Below are 22,407 nucleotides of genomic sequence, written 5' to 3'. Positions count from 1 at the left end.
ACCTTAACTATTCTATGGTCAATAATTATATATTAGTGGGAATAACTGGGATCATACCATAGATAATTTGAGGGGACCAGTGTATGGAGGAAGGCATTTAGGAGATGGCTCTGTTCATTAGCAGAACTAAGGGCATTTCTGGTGTAAATTTCCTGTTTTCCATCTGTAGATCCAACTTGCACTTGAATATGGACAGGGATGAGCTTTGTTTTACTAGGATGTGGAGTCCTTCCAAAACAGTGGTATTCTCTACAAGACAAATCTATCCATCCAAACCATTCTGTTGATGTTGCAAAAGAGGTTTAGATCCCTAGAGCAAGTATTTCTTATACAATTTGACCTGCTGATGTACAGTAAACCTGTAAGTACTGATCCAGAGGATGCTTTGTATGCCAGACATGAGTCACCTCTTAGCATTCTGTAGGATACCAAGTATAGTGACAGGTCATGTATCCACTGAGTTGGTCTATGCAGGACATAATTGTTTAGGCCTTGTATCCTTTTGCTAATGTATCCTTGTGGGAGTTCTGTTTGTTGTATATGTCTGGATAGTTACATGCTGAAGAGGGCATTATATTTAATAATTGGCCTCATGAGGACAGAGTAAAGGGGAACAATGACATCCCTAGATCTAGATGTAATCCCTTTGTTTATAAGCTGTGCAATATAGAAGAATCTTCTTTCAACAATGGCACATGTTGGTCAAAAGTTGGGTTACTGTCCACAAAAGTTCCCAAATATTAATCAACTGGGTCAACTCTTAGGGGTGCATTGTTAAGGTGACAGTTCCCTGGACAAGATGAATAACAAAGGATATGATAATGCAGTTTCTGGCATTTAGTTTCAGTCCATGATTTTGACACCAGTTATTTATTTGGGACAAACCTTCCAGCAGGATGGCTAAGTAATTTGTTTGGTGCAAACCTTCCTGCAGGAAGGCTAAATGATTTGGGGATTCAATGACTGCTCCTAACTTGTAGTCATCTTCAAACTTAGTCAGAGTTCTTTGGTGTTGCTTTTACTTCAGGGAAGTAGATACCAAAGAAGTGAGAGATCTAACACAGAACTCTTGGGGACTCCACTGGTGATTGGTCTTCTCATGAGGTAACTTCCCTTGTTTTGATTTCCTGTATCTTATCTGTGAATTAGTTGGCAATCCATTGGGTGACATAGGGTTTATTCCCACTTTAGCTAGCTTTTCTTCTGTGGATGAGTGGCTTGTGTCAAAAGCTGTGGCCAGGTCAAAATATGCAGTGTGTGCCATTTTACCTTCATGTATTGCTTTGGTGACCTTTTCAAAAAAATCCACCAGGATAAGTAAACATAACCTGCCCTTGATAATTTCCAAACTGAGATGGGTTCAGTGTTTGGAGGTTCCCTATGTCCTTATTGATTAGTTCCATTATAAGTCTTTCCATGGCTTTGCAAATGAGGATGGTCAGACTTATAGGTCTGTAATTGCCTGGGTCTATGGAAGGTCCTCCCTTATCCGAGGGAATGATAGTAGCTGTTCTTCTCTTACTTGGTACAAAACCTGCATGAAGGTTGAAATTGAACAATGTTGTTGGGAAGGGTGGCTAAATCATGCTTCAGGTACTTACAATGCACCCTGGGATATTATCAGAACCCATCAGTGCAGTATTTTTTAGCTTTTGTTTGCAGTTTTAGGACTTGGTCTTGTGTTATACTTGGAGCTGAGTCAGTTGCAGGTATACCTTAAGGGACAGATGGAGGTGATAGAGGTGTAAAATTAGAGGATTAATCAACCAGGAGGTTAGCAATATCTTCAGCCTCAGGGTAGGTAATCCTGTTCACAATCAGCTCAGTGAAATGCAGCATTGTGCTTTTGAGATTATGAACATAACTGAAAATGGCCTTTTTGTTTTTCTTTGTTTAGAGTTGCAATTTTTAGCCTCAAATTTCGCTTTGGTGGATTTTTTAAGCTCCTGAGCTGTTTGTTTAATTCAGTGATTAGTGCTCTAGCATTCTGGGAATCAGTCTTCTTAATGTTGGTCAGCATTTTCCTCCATTTGTTGTAAAGTTTGTTGCTATTTTGGTTTTCCCATGTGGGTTTTTCCTTGGATTTGTGCAGTACTTGTTCCTATGGGGTACAACTGCACCTATGGAACTGTTTATATTCTAGTATAGTGCAGTGTAGTACACTGGGTTTGATGGGGATTTGAAGCTTGCCAATGTATCATTTAAGAGTAGGTACATTATATTTTTCTAAATTATAAAGGTACCTTGGGTTGCAAGGATCTCTGGTTTCAATTTTATTTTATAGGAGCTAAGGAGATAACTTCATGGAGAGATCTAACAAGTGACAAAGATACGCAAGGGATGATACAAGTTGTCCCCACATTAGAAAGGACAAGATCCAAGATGTTGTCCCCCCAGTTGCTACTCCATTTGTTCTAGGGTATTTTTATTGACAAAGTCTAGCAATCACTTTGCTTGTGCACTAGTGGTGGTCATAGTGGTGTAGGTTTCCCAGTCTATAAATGGATAAGTTCAATTACCTTAAAAAATGATACTGGGTTTAATACTGAGCAATTCTAGTTCCTGCTGATAAGCATTATGGTTTTCTTAGGTCATAGAGAGAGTTGTATAGCTGGCTAATACATTCTACAGGACCTTTCTGAAGGTTATTTGGACATGAAGAAGTTCTAGTTCATCATGCTATTTTACCAGCCTTGATATGAGACTCTTCTGGATGAAGACTGAGAAACCGCCACTTTTTTTGCCTTGATGATCAGTAGATGGTCTAAATGTGTGGAAGGCATTATAGTGCTGCACTGCAGAAGTGCTCATCATTGTTTTAAATTATATCTCAGTTACTACTCGGACATCAATGTTCTCCAGAGTAAGAAGGACTTGTAGAGCAAAGAATTTCCTGTTTAGACTTCTAGCATTAATCAGTAACACCTCCGTATTTTCCTTTACTTGTTTTGTTGGCGAGTTTATCAGGTTGGCATTGCCTAAAAAGGTACTATGCTGGTGGACAGTGCCTTTGCCAATAATCAAAACCATAGAGGAGACAGATGCAGGCCACCCCTTGGTGAAACAACATGGTCTGTCAGTCATATTCTCCCAGGCTGACAAATATTGGACCCCTTTCAAATGACACTAAAAACTAAGCCAGTTATTGAAGTCTATTATTTTTTGATCATTTTGCAGCATCATTGTTGGAGAAGGTAGAATTCTAGGCTCATACCTGCCTTGGACATGGTCTGATAGCTCCATCATGTATATTGTCCAAGGAAGTACACCTCAAGTCATTGACACTCTCTTGAACTATGACAGAGTCATATTGGTACTTGTTGTTGAAGGACTTAAATGCATGCCTAATTTGATGGATCCTGGAACCAGACAAACAATTAACCATCACTCTTTCCTTACTCAGCATGGTGCATGATAAAAGGTGAATCTGTATGTCGTACAGTGGAGTCACCTATGACACGAATGTTTGTTATACTTATTGTTTTTATTCTCTTTATTTGTGATCAGTGTACTCTGCTAGGCTGTATTGGCTCTTGTAAAGTGCTTAAATGGTTCTCACATGTTCTCCATCCTTTCTTTCTATAAGTCTGTAGATATTTAATTCTTTTACTGTCTCTTTTTGTATTTGCTCTGGTGTTAACAGGGCACAGATGTGGTGCTCTTCTTCCATGTGCCTTTACATTGCTCATGAGACTGTGAAGATGAAATCACCAAAACTGTTCATAGCACTGTATAATAAGTTCACCTAATTAATGGCTTATAGTTTGGAAAAACAACTTTATATATTCTTTTAATAATGTCTGCTCTAAAATATCTTAAAATCCCACTAGAGTTCCTTCTTAATTTCTTACGCCTTGGTTTTCTTAACCAAAATTAATATAACCATGACTCTGTTGTATATTTTTCCACTTTTATTGTTGCTGTTCCTTCTCCTCAGCTGCATATTTTTTCTTGAGTTTTGTTACTAGATGCATTGCTTTATATTTTTGCATTGATTTTAAACAAATATAATCTAGTTCACTACTCCAACCCAACTATGACACTTCAACATTCTTATGCTTTGTCATTTATGATAGTCTTGTTGTATGTCTCTGCAGCATCAGGAAAAATGCATACTTTTCCATTAAACACTCATAAATAATAAGTTCCACTACAAGTACTACAAAGTACTACAAGTATAAGTAGCACTACAGTAGTATCATAAGCACCACTCATAAATATACTGCAAAAGACTGGACACAGCAGATTTTGCACTGGTAGCTGTGCTTCCTTCTTGTGTCTGTTGTTTATTTATTGATTTATTTATTTGATTGCTTATATTTGTTAACTGGGGTAGTGCACTAATCAGTGCTGACCAATTTCATGCTCAGCCCAGGTGAAATACAAAACATTTCATAAAAAAAAAATACTAAAATTGAAAGCAATTAATATTGCACTTTCTGTTATATTTTTCCAGTCAGTGTTCTACTAAAGCTGTTATGTGGCAGAATTCACGTCAAGGCTTCTAATTCATTCACTTCCCTGTGAATGATAAAATGTCTAATCTCTTGTAGACAGTTAAGTATATCTTTTACACAGTGCATGCAATAGGGTTGGCAGGAATGAGTCCAAGTTTCTAGAAATGCTGTTTGTTTCAGAGCAGTTTACCGTATGGCAAACAATGGTCGAGTCAGTCAAATTTCCACAGTAACATGATAGCCAGTTTTTTCTAGCAGATATAACAACAGAATCATCTCCATAAAGATTACACACTGGCAAATCTGTTTTGCCAATATCAGCTAATCTGCAAAGAGTGAGGTAGGCATGATGGAGTAACATGAGTTGCTGGTATATGACGTTTTTTCCCAGTCTGTTTAAGTATTGTTTTTCTTTTATAAATAAATATTTTTTAATGAAAACCATCAATAGTTCATTGAGTGGATGTCAGAATAATAGTAAAAATTTATAGCTGAGTTATATGGAAAAAAAAGATAATGGTTCTTCCTGGGATATCCATCTACGAAGATAACAAGCTGTACTCTCCCAAAACTGCAGACATTTTATTACTTCATTTCCTATTAAATTCAGTAGTAGAATGACACTTATTATGAGGTGTCATAAATGTAGTAATCTGTCACAGAAACTAAAATATACCTATTAACAGTGGATGAAAGTTTTTATCCCTTATCGTCAGGAAATTTACAGGCTTGAGTTGTTCATTGTTAATAATAATGTATGGGTTATCTGCAAGTAGTTAAAATTATTTGAATAGCCCCATTGCTTTATCAAATTTTTGGCATTCAAAATTAATAGTTAACTGTTACCACTAACTTTATCAACCTAAGAATGCTCCAAACCTGTGAACCCGGTGTCTGTTGTTGACCATGAGGTTTATTGCCTGACTGTAAATGATTAGTGGTTTTATTGCTCTGCTTTGTGTATTATCATGAATACAGTGTGTCAGTGTAGTTACGTAGCTGTTATTTTTTTTTTTATTTCAAAAGTGAGACTTTATTTTTTTATTTTTAATGTGGGCTGCCTATGAATACTGTAAAATGCAATGTTGCTTTAGACTTCCTCTGTACTTTACTTTTACAGTTTTAGTCTGCATAATCTGCTAACTTGCCAATAAAAGTTAGAAGATTTAATATCAAAACTCTGCTTTTGGTTAAATCCTAAATGAATTGCACAGATACCAAAACTGCTGTATCTAAGTGCTCAGTTAATATGTTAATAATGCATTTATTTCTGTCATGCCAGATAGTTTGCTTCTACTATAAATGGACAAAAGCAAATATACTGATGATCTTAATCCATGAACTGTATTTGGGGAGGAAAAAAACACCTATACCCCTCAAACTAAAATATATACAAACTCTACCATCACACTGACTCAAAGAAGGAGACAATTTCACCAAAAAGGGCATCCCTGCTGGCACAACTCATTGCCAGTGAACTGTAGTCGTCTGTGGGTTGAACCTTGGGCTACTGAAGTTCAAGCATTCAGTTTCTCCACCAGTAGGGTAATGGAATAGCTTTAGTTATAATGATAGAGAAGTGATGAAGTTAATTACATGTCAGTCTGTGATAAGCGCTTAGTGCTATAGTCTGTGATGTTGGCGTGCATACATGATAAACTAGTATAAAGTATTACACTTAGGAAACTCAGACTCAACAAAAAAAAAAAATGGTTCTTAACTTGGTTCCATTTAAGGACAGATGCATGTAAAGTATCTCATTCCTACTTTTTAAATCAAAAATAGCTATCAGCAGAGTTGCATTTCACAGAACAATTCATCCTGTCCTTAAATGGTGAATTGTAATATATAAAAAAAATCACTTACTGCGACTCATATTTAAGATCACCGCCACATATCTTTGTTTAATGTGTGCTGTTCCTTTGTGTAATGCATTCTGTATGATGTTCAATGTGTTATTTATTTATGAAGCTTGTTTAGCTGTCTGCTCTAATATATATATACTAGTCAGAGTAGTCTGCTACTAATAAATGTTAATAAATTAAGTAAGTAATTGACTAGCTTTTACACAGAAATTACACTGGAACATGAAACAGATATTTCCTGATATTTCCTCTTATTTTCTGGCTGGGACTCCTGTCATGTTTTATTTTTTTCTTGTCTTGCACTGGTACTATGATTCATTGCCCATTTCACTTCCAATTCACAACACCTGAACACGGAGTAAAAACAAGGAATTTGTCTGCTCAGTATGAATGCCCTTTTTCTCTGTGTTCCATGAATAAGAATGAATTTTTATCTTCAGTGTTTTGGCCTTTTTCTGGCCTGCAGTTTCGGTTTATACGGAATAGTGTTTGTTGGTAATGGAGATATTTTTAGATATGCATTAAGAAAATCTATTTCCAGCTCAGTTGGAGATGTGCTCCCAAGGGGTAATGTGTACTGGACTTATGAGTCAGGGTTTGCTTCTTAGTTTTTGAGATAATTTCTTGTTATTATGTGTCACAAGCAGACATTTCAACAAATCACGCTGTCATGCATCAAATGCTTACATTGAAAATGCTTAGTATTTGGGTAGGAGAGCTCAGTTTGTAATGTCACAGAATGCGTCAGGGATCTCCTTTTCATACATATTGTGTTTTACACTGCTTGGGTAGCAAATTCATAATTGTATGCTTTGCTTTCAGCGGGGGGAATAAATCTGTAGCTGTGCTACTAAGCAAAATGTCAGGGTTACTTGTAACTAGAAATTATGGCCAGAAGGAAAACTTTAAATGAAAACAGTCTGTCAAAACTGAGAAATAATTTATTTGTATTTTAACCATCACATTAAAAGATATCCGTCTTAGCAAAACTGTCCAGATACTGAAAAAAAAATAAATAAATAAATAAAATAAAATGCTAACAAATATTGAACAGTTTGAGATGCCATCTGGAAAAACTGGCTCTATATGACAATATTGACTTTTCAGAAAGTCAAATGTTATATGGTTGAGACCATATGTTCGACTTTCCAAAATGACAAAAATCTGTTTTTGGAGGGGCTGCACTCCCTATACCCTCTGCAAATTATATATATCAACTCCACAAATGCTTTGTTTTTTTTCAGAAAGTAGAACATATGTTCTCTGCCATATGAAGTTCAACTTTCTGAAGAACTGATTATCTGAAGGGGACCTGAAAAAAAGGGTGTATATGACAACACTCATATTTTGGAAAGTTGAACATCCTATGGTCGAGATCATGTTTGACTTTCTGAAACGTCTAAAACAGCACAACTGCAAAAATCTACATTTTTGCATGGGGATGCACTCCCACACCCCCTGTAAAGTATATAAACCAACTCTGAGTTTGCACTACAGTGGGAAAAAAGGATAAATTCCCAAAGCCCCACTCTACCGCTATCGCCAAACAGATGCTTTGACTTTTCTGAAAGTCAAACATGGTCTCAACTATATGAAGTTTGACTTTCTAATGAGTTGATCAACTGAAGGGAACCTGTAAAAATGGATCTATATGACAGCATCACCGTCTTGGAAAGTCAAACATATGGTTTTGACTATATTAAGATCAACTTTCTAAAGAGTTGATTTTTGAAGGGGAACCCATAACAATTATAGGTATGTAATATGGCACTTTCCCAAAAATAAAAAATGTGAAGTGTGAGGATTGCATACCCTGATATATTGACTGTGTCTAGTAATAAGAAGTTGATACTTCAAATTTCTGAATTTCCAGTAAGATATAAATGGGAGTTCAAAGTTTATATGGACTTCTAAAGGTGATAGAGATGGTTGGAGTGTCACATTAATAAGTGCTGTCATACGTTGATAGGAAAGGTAATGGAGTTTAGATAAAACTTTCCAAAAAGGAGACAGGTCATGAATCAGATTTTTGGGCTTATAGGCAGGAGTTAGTTGTAGGCAATTCAGATAGAGACAGGTACCTCAGGCTGTATAAAATGAAGACCCACTTAAAAGTTAGTTACTGGTAACTTCTCTGGAAGTCACGAATACTGTGCATAATAATGATACCATTGCGATTTAGAAATATACAGTATGTAGCTAGAGAAAGCAGTATCTAACAGCAAGGCATATGAATGCTTCACAAAGGAGAGAAAATCAGAAAAGTCAGATGCAGGTGATAGAAAAATATGTGTGAAAAAGTGCAGCATATAACTTGTGCTAGATGTGTACCAAAGAAGTGAATACCAAATTAATATCGTAGGTCAAAGGTTACTGCCAGGTATTTAACAGATCTTTTCAATTACTGAAAATTAAAACTAGAACTGAAGAGCTGTTCCAGGCTATTATACCAGTAATAACAAAGTATTTCTAGTATCTTTTTGTATTTGGGAGAAACTTCATGTTCTCCTACAAGACCTCAGGCCTTATTTCTATCACCTTTCAGAAACGAAGTAGCAAATACAGAGCTTTTGTGTCTTTTCTAAATGTGGGTCTTAATTTCATGTAACATTTTATATCCCTACAGAATTTCTGGATCCCGTGGCTCTGCTCAACAGGGCAAAGCAAGTACGAGCGCCTGAAAATGATGTCAAGGAGTCATGAAAATGAAACTTGTTGTGCTCATGTTTGTCTTTCCAGTATTGCAGAGATTTTTACAGGGGCAAACATGATAAAGGAAAGGCCAGTCTGCTAGATTGTTTTTTAACTATTACAAACCCTCCATAAGCAGTCATTTGGCATTATTGCTAACTCATCACTATCTGCTTACCATTCGCAAAAGATCCCCCCTGCATGTTCAGAACCTTAATCTTACAAGGCATTGTGTGTCAATGAAGTATGCTACATTTGAGTTTGATGGCCTCACTGTTAATGGAAAACCAGATGTTATTCTAAGTAGATGTGATGTGTGCATTTATCATAGAAGATAAATAAACTGCATCAGTTCTGTTTTTAGTGTTTGAAACAGGTGATTAAATGTTTGTATACATATATCACAGAATATAAATGAAAAATATAGATACAAATTCCTGTAATTATGGTGATAAATGTCCAGTTTGTTTTTGTCTACACAACTAAAAATTGAAGAGGACTACTTAGGGAGTAAATGCTACATTATCCAGTCCACGTATATCAGGATGTAAGTCAGAATGTAACAACTTTTGTTGAGAGTGTTCATGATCGTATATGAGTACTTAATACATATGACTAGTCTGTAAAACAAAGGTGGTAAAAATGGAAATGAATTTTGTGCATATACTTTTGTCAGACTGCAGATAACCTCATCAACAGTATCTCAGTTACTCAATGCAACAGGATTTTTTTTTCTGAAGTGTGCTTCCTGAAATCAATCATAAATAAAATGTGGGCTGGTGCTATGCAGAATTAGAGCCATGTTTACAAGTAAAGCCATACTTAGGCTAAATGGTGCCCTGGGCAGTCCCCAGGCTGCCCCCATTGACCAAAGTTTAAGACCCTCCCCCAAAAACAAAGAACGGAAAAAGATATTTGAAAGTTAAAGAATGAAAAACAGATTGTAGCAGCAGCTCCTTGCTGCAGTTACTGGCAAGTAATGCTACTAAATACATTTATTTAAGGAGTTGTAATTTCAGTTGTAGGTTTTTAAATGTTTGCTACTTTGCCAGCATACTAATCTCCCCTTTTGTCCTTCTTCCGTTCACATTTCAGGCTAATAGTTTCAAATGTTTATCATCACTTGAATGTTGCTATTCATTTGCAATGCCTAACAGAAAACAATAGCAGTATCATCTCTTTCTCAGTGCCAAGATGATGTTCTTCTCTTCCCTGTTTCTCCCACTGCCTTCCTGATTTTAGTAATCTTCTCTAACAACGTTCCTTTTCTTATTTCATTATTCCTTGTTAAGCACCAGATAAAACATATATTTAGGCAATTAGAAAACATTTTGTGTATGTTTGTTCTGAAAATGTGGTTCTTTCAGGCACCATTTTTGTGGATGTCAAAGTGGTCCAGATATGTATCACGAGTGAATAACCCATTATCTGGTTGTTCTGGCTGTCCCAATATATTGTGTGTAGTGCAATCCGCATATAATAACAGTTTAAACAATCTGTTCAGGTATTCATTTTGTAATCGAGAAACTTAAGTTGTCCAAAAGGGACCCTTTGTAGCCATGATTTGGGCAAAAAAGCATGACAAGACACAATGAGGTCTACTGCAAGTGGCCACGTCCCAGGCGCTTGAAGACTTAGTTTCACTCAGGACTCAAGACTCACAACACACCAGGGACTTGAGTGTCTTGTAGCTCATGAGCTGCCATTCATGCTAGAACTTCATATTCAGCAGAGGTGCATCAGCCGTGCAGAAGGGGAAGAACCGCTATACCTCACTTAAACACATAAGCTGAATTTGAGCAAAGTAAATGCTGCAGCCACATGGAGGAGTGTAAGGGGATGAAAGCATAGATTAGGGTTTCAGGCAGTGCTCAGGGCTGGGATATGGATTTCAGGAGGTTAGCTTTAGGGAGTGGAGTAGAGTTTAGGCTTAGAGAGTGATCAGGCACTTTAAGTTTAGGGAGCAGGAGGAGAATTTTAGGTTTAGGGAGCAGTAGGCAAGTTTAGACTTATGGAGTGGTTGAGGAATTTATGTTTAGGCAGCAGGAGAGAAATTTAGTTTTAGGGCCTGGGAGTACACCATTAGGGTTAGAGAGCAAGTGGTGAATTTAGGTATAAGGAGGGGAGAGTGTACGTTTAGGTTCAGGAAGTAATCAGGAACTTTAGGCATAGAGAGCAGGAGGGGAGTGCTATTGTTATGGTTAGGGACCAGGTGGAAGTTTTAGGGTTAGAGTTAGGGCTTTTGTAGGGCTATGCAGTTCAGTAGAATTGCGTGGTGGAAGGGCTATGTAATTAACTAGGATTGGACTAGTGGGAGTTAGGGCACTTGCCATTTCGAGCAAGTAACAGTGTATACATGTATTTGCCAGCTACTAGCATTGAAAAGACATTTCCATGCAAAATTACATTTTATACATTATGCATTGTTATGGAGATAAATCTGCAGTTTATACAGAATGTGAGAAAATGGAATGACTCTGTCACAAAAGCAGTTTTATTTACCATTAGATCAGCATAGTGTTTTAAAGCATTTATATTTCAGTTACATTTCAGCCAGTGCTACATCTGAGGAAATTACTCTAATTTATGCCTTCATGTTGTACTAGCTTAATACCAATACAGAGTGAGTTAACACAAAATAAGTCCATGTGTTTCTTTTGGCCCTGATGATGTAGCAGCAAGACTATTACAAATAAATCGATTGAATAAAACATAACCCTTACTAGTGAAGTTAGTGACACATTGCTGGGAAACAGGTGTGGTACCTGACACTTGGAAGGCCTTCATTATTTCTCTAGTACAAAACTTTAGGACAGTGTATAATAGCTGAACTTACCTTAATAACTGGTGCGATCAAAGAGGAAAGATGACAACGTGCGTTAATTTCTTACAGAGAATACATTTTGGAGTGTTCATTATCATTGGTGACTGTCTACACCAGTGATCTACCTCACTTTTAATCACACTGTACCAAGAGCTAGCAGTAACTTGATTTTAGTTGATGAGGAATTACTTTAACTTCAATAAAACATTTTACTTAATAAATTACCCTTTATTACTAATTAAACAAATATTTTTCTGGATTGCTACATATTGCATATTGATTCCATAACTGGAAATACGACTACAGTTAGACTGATTTCCTACCACAACTGTGTAACCTGAGTTTGTTGTCCTGCAAACCTGAAAAGACTAACTCTGCCACCAAAAAGTTGAAATTGTCTTGAACACCTTTAAAGCATTTTTGCAGTATCACCCAACAGGAGAAGATTTCTACATGTTTACCACGCTTGATTATATGTACTAATTCTAAAGTCACTGTATTACACAACAGGGAGAATAGTCAGATTCTGCACCTTCAGAGTTAGAGTACAAATCCCCTAACTACAGAAATATCACCATCAACATGCCAAAGATTATTGTTATGATCCTTAGAATTATAGCATGTGCTTGATTTGCTGGGGAAACCTCAATGCGTGGAAGCCTAGTAAACTCTCAAGGTTCTGAGTTAGAACATTTTTTAAGACTATTATTAAGTGATATCCCTTTGAAACAAAATTAAAATGCGTTATTTTATATGTATATATATATATATCTTCTTCTTTTAGCTTTTTCTCAGTTAGGGTTCATCACAGCAGATCATCTGTCCGCTCATGATTGGCAGTGAAATTTTACGGTGTCGAGATGCCAGCCCGGCGCCCAACCTTCCACAGAAGGCACACACATGCACACACCTAGGCCCAATTTAGAGTGTCCAATTCACCTACTGCATGTACTGGAGCACCCGGAGGAAACCCACATGACCACAGGGAGGACATGCAGACTCTGCACAGAAAGCACCCCAGCTGAGAATCGAACCGGAGAACCTCTTGCTGTGAGGTGGCAATGCTAACTGCTGCACCACCGTGGCCGCCATATATATATATATATATATATATATATATATATATATATATATATATATATATATATATATATATATATATATATATATATATATGTATATGTATTTATACACAGACATATATATATATATATATATATATATATATATATATATATATATACATACATATATATATGTATATATATATATATATATATATATATATATATATATATATATATATATATATATATATATATATATATATATATATATATGTTTTGAACAGGTAAACCCATTGGACACAGTTATTGCTGTTCAGACTTCCTCACAAGCAAAAGGAGATGGAATGACTCAAACCATATACCCTTGTCTAGAACTCTTTAACAGCTCTCAGTTCTTTAATCCTCTGCACTAATTGCCAGACATAAAAGTCTACACAAATGGAATAATAACAAATACAACTATATTATCAGACTGTACAATTTATTTTTTCAGACAGCTCAAAACATATGTGGTTGTAAAAGAGGATAACATTTCAAACATCACACATAAAGGTGAATATTAAGCTAGTGTACCATAATCAGAAAAATAGTCTGTTCAAAATGAGCTTATATTTAATTTAATAAACTTTGAGGTGATTCATATTAGTGAGTTTATGAAGGAGTATATATATATATATATATATATATATATATATATATATATATATATAAGAGAGAGAGAGAGAGAGACATATATATGGGTCCCCTACACACGGTCGACATTCCATAATGTCGAAGACCATATGGCCGAGACCATATGAATGACATTTGAAATGCTGACCATGCGGAAATAGTATTTATGTACAGTGCGGAATGGAAAGATTTCCATTTCCACACTGTAGTGTGATCTCGGAGTTGGTATATTTAAGTTACGGGGGGGTCACACCCCACAGGGGGTGCAGGGGGGCATAGCAGTTAAAAAGTAAATTAATGTTTTGTGGGTTTTTTTTTTCATGTTTGAAATTTTAGGAGTCGAACATATGGTCTCGGCCATATGGGTTTCAGCTTTCTGAAATTTCGAACATGTATAGTAGACCCATATATACACACACACACACACACACACACACACACACACATATATATATATATATATATATATATATATATATATATATATAAATGAATACATACACACACCAGCAGTCTACACATAGATCCAGGAAGTAGGCCTTCATGCATTATGTATCAAATTGAATTGTCATGGCTTCTCAGCATCATTCTACAATTAAGTTGTGTATGAGAATACAAGTTGTGTTTTAAATGAAAAGATAACATCTGCAACAGGATTTCAGGTTGACTGTGTAAACAAAGGCATATTTGTGAGTTGGAATGCTCTTCCTCTATTGAAGTTGTTTCTGTTCTGTGGTATCTTTGCCTTTCATTTTTTCAGATGTCTGTAAAAAGCTATATCCATGTTTGTAATAGCTCTGGGCACCATAGACCTTTATAAAGCCTGTATTTGTGGTGCTGCTCTGCTAAGCCAAGTCTACTGTTCTGCCGTGATTTCTGCCACCATGACATCCATACATGTGAAAATATAAAAATGATAACAAAAGAAATTATTTTAATCATGATAAAGAAGTATTAGCTGATAGGTATACTCTGTTTTATTATTTTAAGCAGTCAGAAGTTGGTGTAGTTATATATGTCGTACAAAGGAAGAGAAGATTGCAGTTAAGAGAAAGTATCAATGTTATTTTTTTTACAAATAAATATATTAAAAAATGATTATCACAAATAGGTAGTACTCAAGAAAACATCAAATGTAAATCCTGCTTTTTCCATGAAAAATCTATAAAATCTGTCACAAGGAGGGAATGTACAAGAGGAAATAAATGTAAAATAGTAACAGTAAAGAAGAAAAGCTGAATGTTTAAGCGTAGACAAAATAAGAACAATGTCTATGGAATTTTGTAGTCTGTCAATACGTGAAACAGACTGACACACTGTAAATTAACAGTGGATGAAGTAGATAGCCAGATTAAAGAACTATCAAAAGTATTAAGAATAAGAAAAATAACTGGTTAATTGCTTTATGATTAGATGTATTTTGGTGTCATTCTGTTATGAATTCATACTGTATGAAATTGAATGCAAATATTCTGAGGAAGGATAATTTAGGATTTGATTTCAGGATGGTTATGCAGACCATTCCTTTATACAAGGACATTGCTTTTTTTCTGTTAAAAAGGATTTTGCTCTGTTGAATCTGTTTTGGCCTGTCATTTCCATAAATATGCATCTAAAAAGCTTCACTTGTCAGTGTAATGCTCTCAGTGCAAGTAGCATTCACTTGTTAAATCTCTTAACCTGTTATGACCATAATAAAGGACATAGATAAAATAACCAGGCACAAATATTCCAAATTAGGAACCCTTTTTAATTTTAGGCACAACTAACTTAGAAAGTATAGATAATTTGAGGACTTGATTATGCATATATGAGGGATAAGAAGTCTGCAACTGCAATGATATTCATTATCTGTGCTGCTCAACCACTTTTCTAAGAAACTAATGAGTTTCAGGAAGGGCAGACCATTTTTTTTTATTAAACAAGAAATGTTTTTATTAAATTATCACTTATGACATAGGCAATCATATGTTTATGTAAATGAAAACAAACCATATTGGCATAATTTTAGTTGCAAACATTATACATTAGTTAAAATCTATCCAGTCACTGTCAGTCAAAAATTACATAGTTCATTCATATCCTGCCTTCTTTTAAACCTTGTTCCTTATTTGCGTGTATTGTTCCCACAATTTCCATTTTTTTCTATGTAATTTACTCCCACCCTTTTCTAAAGATCCAGCTTCCAGTTGTTTTATCTCTGTTACTATAGTCACTACTTCTAGTACAGTTGGTTTAGACTTTGATCTCCATTTTCTATTAATTGTATTTTTGACAGACACCATAATTATATCCAGCAAAGCCTTACTATGTCTTGGCAATTACAGTTCTGTATCAGAGCTCAAAAAATAATTTCTTTAGTCATACCTATTTGCTCACTGAGTAGTCATACCTATTTGCTCACTGAGTACTTCTGATAGAGTTGTCTGCAGGGAATTTTTAAAGTCTGCCAACTCATTACACTCCAAGAAAATACTTTCCCATTTATCTCTTTCTTCCCTATCACACCTCCAACATCCGCTATCTACCTGAGGAAAAAGTATTTTTTACTTGGAGTAAAAAATACCTATTTTAACACTTCCAGGTAGAGCAAATTTTTGAGACAAAGCCAGGAACATCACTTACAATCAGTGACAGGTAGAAGGTGTGTTTGTCTTTGTTTGTGAGTCTGTTTTGGTAAACCAGACATAGTAACCTGCAATGATTTGACTACCTTCATATCAAGTGACATAGTAGATACCTCCTTCCAGATACTGCACACTATAGCCGCACATCCTTACCTAGTTCCATTTCACCCAAAGATATGAGGATTCACAGTATAAATGAAGGGGAAAGGTACGGACAGTACCACACATCTAATAAGTCAGGAAAAACAAGTTGCAAATGTGGGAGGGAGGTGCTTGTTATTAAAAGGAAGTTGAAGTCTTATGGGATAGCTTAACTCCACTCCTCACATTTTATTTTAGTGTTAGCTTAAATATGGCAATTATTCTAGATGAATGGAAGAAAGTTTGTATTGTAGCTATTTATGATAGCATATGCAGCTAGATAAAGTTTTTAATTCCTAAAGACCACTGAACCTTTTTTATTTATTCAGCTTTGATTATGGAATATTCTGTATGAACATTTATCAGATTCTTTCCATAAAAGCAAAAACATTCGTGACCTCACAGTATATATTTAGGAAGGGTATACCCAGACTTACAGATTTATATTTTTGAGGTATACACTTTCTAGACATATAGATGCTATTGTTCAAGTAAGCACTGATGCTAGCCATGTGACTAACAGCAATCTTTTGAGGAAGCTAATTTAGCAATAGGGCAGTACAGTGGTGCAGCGGATAGCATTGTTGCTTCATGACAAGAGGTTCCCTGGTTCGAATGCCTTCTGTGTGGAGTCTGCATGTCTCCCCTAGGTTTGCATGGGTTTACTCTAGGTGCTTCTGTTTCCTAATACATTCCAAAGACATGTAGTAGATGGATTTAACACTGTAAATTGGTCATAGGTGTGAATGTGAGTGTGTGGTGGGAAAGAACTACAGTGGCAGGACTAACCACCCATTGGTATGAACCTTGGCTGTAGATAATTTTTAGTGTTAAAGTGACATTCCAACCTCATGGGCAAAAATGGGAAAAAGGCATTGTAGATGGATGGATGAAATGATTTAGCAATAGACTCTTCCTGAGTGCTGTATAGACATCTAGGTGCTGGAAAGGAAACATGTTTTCAGACACAGCCTGTATGGGAGCAATAAAATCTAGTTAAATGGGTCTTCAAGGATTCCATTTTAACTCACTGCTACTTAGCTTTTAGTTGTATGTTACAACTTTTCCTGACGAGATTGGAAGTTTGCAGATGACATCAAGCTGGCGAGGATAATAAGCTAGAACAAAGATTCTAATATACTACAACAAGGATTAAATAAGGTAAAGCAGAATAAATAAACTGCTAGTTAGTAAGAAAAGTCAGCATATACTCCCAGTCCATTTAAACTATCCCCATATTTTTTATATAAATAATAACTCAGAAAATTTGATGACAATGTGATTTAAGGATATGATTTGATGTTGCATAAAGTGTTATCTGTTTATAAAGACACCGTAGTAAGATAGTAAGACAGCTGGGACTGTAAGGGTATTGTGTAGTATGTCTTACAGCACAGTTCCAGTTAGTATGTTTCCTATAAAGTCAGGCATCCTCCTGTGCCATGTTTTGTCAATCACTGGAATCTGAGTAGAATTTCACTAACTGAGGGTGGAGAGGAGATCCAGAAGACGTGAAAATAAATGTACATGTTCTTTTGTCTGAACTACAATATGGGATATGACATGAGGAACTAGAGCTTTAAAAGAAGTCCTACACGAGAGAAACAAAGGGTTATTGCTAACTTGCAAGGCAAACTAAAACTGAATATATCTCAAACTGCTTGTTAATAAGGAATGGGAAATTACAGTTTCATGCATGTAGGATGTAATTTAAAAGATGCAAATGCTTTGATATGTGGGGACGAGCTGATATGCTCAGTGTGAGTTTCCAGCATCAAATGAGCTTCCATGCCACATAAATGAATTTAGAACTGCTGACAATTTTAAACAATTTAATGACTTCTGCTGTGAGAGGAAACATAAAATGTTATACAGTGTAAATGGATAAACAGAAACTAGGTTTATGAAATATGCTTGTATTCTTTGCCATGTTATTTTGTACATGTGCAAAAATTAGTCAGATTTTTAAACATATAAACTGTTCTTAGCAGCAGTTCAACACTTAGTTGCATAATGTGTTTCAATTTTAACTAAGTGAAGTTCATTTATTATTACAATTTATCTTATTGTCACTTTTACTTAAATGATTGTTTGTATTAATGAAAGTAATAAAGTAATTTAAAAATGTATATTTCTACCCCAAACATTATGTTACATTAATAGTTTTCTTGCTGATCTTATCAACAGGCAGTTTGCAAAGCCATTACAAGTCTGTTTTCGTCTTTTAGAGGATGAGATGGGGAAATGAAATGATAACATACTGTTTCATTATGTTTCTTAAACTAGGATTCATATAATTTATTGCAATTCATTGCAGTAAGGTTTCACCAGAGTAGTATAATTAAGGAGAGGGGTGTGATGAGATTCTTTGGGTCTGCTCTCTGCATAAAAAGTGTTTTTGATTATCCTTTTCATTCTATTGTGATCAGCACATCTTTCAAATAGTTATGTTCTTAAAATATATATTAGATGGACCATAATGGATCTGTTTATTGCACATAAGTGAATCAATGTAATTTTTTTTTTGAAACTGTGATATTTCAAGGGACATCTGTTGTATGATCACTTTCCACTATTTAAATACATTTTTGTTAAAAGCTGTCTTCAGTGTTATTTTGTTGATGCAGAAGCTTACAGAAAACTACAAGTACTTCTACAGTATATTCACAAAGACACTGGGCCAGATTTAGAAAGGTTACTGTGAGGTGTACACCCTGCATATACCTCACTGTAACCATTTCCGATTTAGAGATGGACCTATCATAATGCTGGAACATGAAGATGTGCAGCATAGTGGTGGGTGATCTGTACAACCTACCGTAAATGCTAATGAGGCATTCCTAGGGAGGGGTCTGTGCTATTAGCTGTCCTCCATAAATGCCTGTGGTAAAGTATTTATACTGTGTAAGGAATACTGACCACCCCTGTAAATGAACACAGCAAAAGGCTTGTGTTCACCTTCTCATATTAGAGGCAAGTATCAGGGAGTTTAGCAGATGGGTAGTGTTTTTTGTGTGTGTGTGTGTGTGTGTGTGTGTGTGTGTGTGTGTGTGTGTGTGTGTGTGTGTGTGTGTGTGTGTGTGTATATAAGTGTGGAGCTGCATGTGTGAGTTTATGTAGAGGTATGAGTAGAGTGTGTGTGTGATTGTATGTCTTCCTGGAAGGTTATAGTAGGAGCGTTAGTTAGAGGACAAGTCATATGTGCGTTTGTGTGTGTATGTGCTCCTGCACATGTAGCATGTGTATGGGTGAATGAGTGAACATTATCCATGTGTATGACTGGGTGGAGGTGTTTTTTGTGTGTACTCTTGAATGTGTGAATGCACGTATGTATGTGTGGGTGAGTTATCATACCCTCGTACTTTCCTAGACTAATGAGCAAATCATGCAACATGGGGAAACACTGGACACCAGAAATAGCTCTTTATATCATGCTTTAAAGGCATTTTCAAATGAATAGAACAGAGTTTTGCAGCAATTAATACAAGGAGTGGGGGGACATTAAACACCAGAGATGACTCTCTATCGTGCACTTAATATGATTCAAACCCTGTTCCCACAGCTCTGTCACACACAATGTAGTCCTCTACACCACTACTAGACACCAGGGACACTGCTAAAATATTACTTGGATCTTTGACAACAAAATAAAATATAAAGTAAAAAAGCTTTGAAACCTGCTTTCTTGCCATATGTATCAGCATCAACCCACTATGCTAACTGATCTGTTAGTGTGATAGAGCTGTTTTAATATAATAAGCAAGATGTCTGGCATCATTCATTCATTGATTGCAACAGTCCATGAGTTGTGAGGAACAGACACTGATAACAGACAACAAGCTGTCTCTAAAATCAGGTACAGTTTAGAGTGATGGGGTATATCTGTGTGCGTGGGAATTCAGGACAAAGCCAGGAGGAACACAAGATGACACCAGGAAGACATTTTTCTATATATGACCAGGACTTATGTCAAAAGTAAATAGAACAAGAGGTCTTGCATCTGGATGCATTTATGTACATTAAGAAGAGTAAATGTGTAATGTCTGGTGCTATTGGCTGACTGTAGTAGAAGGTTCAGGGGAAAATAAGAGGATACATCAGGGATGTCCTGTCAACTCAGGGAGAAGTGAAAGGGATGTCAGTGTGTGTGTGTGTGTGTGTGTGTGTGTGTGTGTGTGTGTGTGTGTGTGTGTGTGTGTGTGTGTGTGTGTGTGTGTATATGTGGGTGTGCATATCTGTGCATGCGTGGGGAGGGGAGTGAATGTTGGGGGATACCAGATAAAGAGGTCGTTCCTCACTTCCATTAACATAGCTCTGAATCACGTTTCTTCATCAGCAAAACAGCCCCATTTAGCTGTACCTCTTACCTGCTGTGGTGGGTTTCTTTCTGAAGCCCCAGGAATGTATTTTTTTCCATAACTAGCAGACATTTTAACATAGCCAGAACTGTTGCTCATTTTATTGACTACTTTTAAATTATACATTGCATTTAAGGATTTTTCACAAAGACTAACTGTATGAAGGAAATCATATTATAGTCAAATCAGATAGCAATGACATTATTTAAACTATTACAGACATCATTAAAAGAATTGCAGTTATATAGTGTAAAATATAATAAATCAGAAGGCTTCGATATACCTGTAAGTGGTAAATACTGATATAGGCATATAGTTGATCAGCTAGGTTAGGATTATTTTTATCTAGTTTTGTTGTAACCATTAGATAACTGCAAAAAGTAGCCAAGTATGTTGTTTTTTATGCTTTATTTTTGTCCCACATGTATAGTTTAGTACTGATTAAATATTGTGATCAGTATTTGCATAAAAATAGCTAAGAATGCTTACTTTGTGCTTTATTTTAATACTACATGTTTGTAATAAATTAGTACTGATTAAATACAGGAAGTAGAAAGAATTCCATTAAATCTGTTTCTTTCTTTTTTAACAGAACGATAAAAGTAGAAGTGTATGACTGGGACAGAGATGGAAGGTATGATGATTTCACTTTCCTTGTTTATATGTGCAGTTTTTACTCAATTGTTTATGATATTTGCTATTTGTAAATAAATTCACCCTTCACTATGGTGCAGATTGTCAGTGCTCTAATGCATATGTAATTTTTGTGTGTAATCACTATTCAGCAGTATACCAGTGATTTAGGCACATCTACATAAAAGAAACATAGAACTTCAGTTATCACAAAAGCAACAGCTGACCACCTTAAAGTAGTCACATGCTGAACAAGGTTTTCCAGTAAGTTTATTTCTCAATCTATTGAATGGTAATCCTTTCAAAATAAACATCTACATTTAGCTGTGACAGGGGATACATCAGCAAAGGCTGATATCTTTGATGTACTGTACATCCTAGCTTTCTAGGCTGTCACTGCCATGTAGGTATGGTTCATAATTTGACATCATCATTTAATGGGGCATGTGATCACTACATCTCTCATTCTGAGCAGCATAATGTTTTGATTGTTTGATCTCAGCCTTGGCATTGTGGCTGCAGGGAAAAAGTTGTGTACCTGCTACATATTCTTAAGAACACATATTATTACTTTTATTTGTTAGTGTAAGAATCCTTCTCAGATTATTTCAGCATTGCTTACATCTGGAGGACGTAAGAAACATCATTAGCTGTCTGCCGTGATTATTCACTTGGAGTGATATGCTGCACAGGCAGAAATGATTAATTTTCTTGTTACTAACAGGAATCTGTGATTTCATGATCTTAATAGCATGGTCATCAAAAGACAGAGAAGTATCCCTGTCACAAATCCTAAACTTTCTCCCAATATTCACCGGATAGCATTCCGTTATCAGTCAAAGAATCTGCTCCATTACACAATGTTTTGGATGATGTTGGACTATTGACTATAACCTAAGTTACAATGACAAAAACTGCAGCAAAATACTTTTGGAAAAAAGACCATCCCTTACAACCCCAGTGTTGAATTTAATCCACCAGAACCAGGCCACATAATCAAGAATTCTGGAACACTACTAGAATCTCATTTAGACTTTGATGAGAACCTTGTTGTTGAGCATAGTGTAAAGTG

At 35.8% G+C, this 22,407-nt stretch overlaps 1 protein-coding gene across 1 annotated transcript in view; it reads left to right on the top strand.

The window, feature by feature from the left end:
* Positions 1-22,407, top strand: part of LOC122815689 (copine-8) — a 3,116,673-nt gene that overhangs the window by 1,980,279 nt on the left and 1,113,987 nt on the right. The window contains exon 10 of the mRNA XM_044088391.1: positions 21,295-21,336. Coding sequence (XP_043944326.1) covers positions 21,295-21,336 — 42 coding nt within the window. The remainder of the gene's footprint in view (positions 1-21,294; positions 21,337-22,407) is intronic.

This window comes from Protopterus annectens, chromosome 11.part0 (genome assembly GCF_019279795.1).
Source record: "Protopterus annectens isolate FY-2018-M chromosome 11.part0, PAN1.0, whole genome shotgun sequence".
NCBI lineage: Eukaryota > Metazoa > Chordata > Ceratodontiformes > Protopteridae > Protopterus > Protopterus annectens.
The sequence above is the reverse complement of the archived record's forward strand: the minus strand, read 5'-3'. Positions and strand labels throughout refer to the sequence as shown.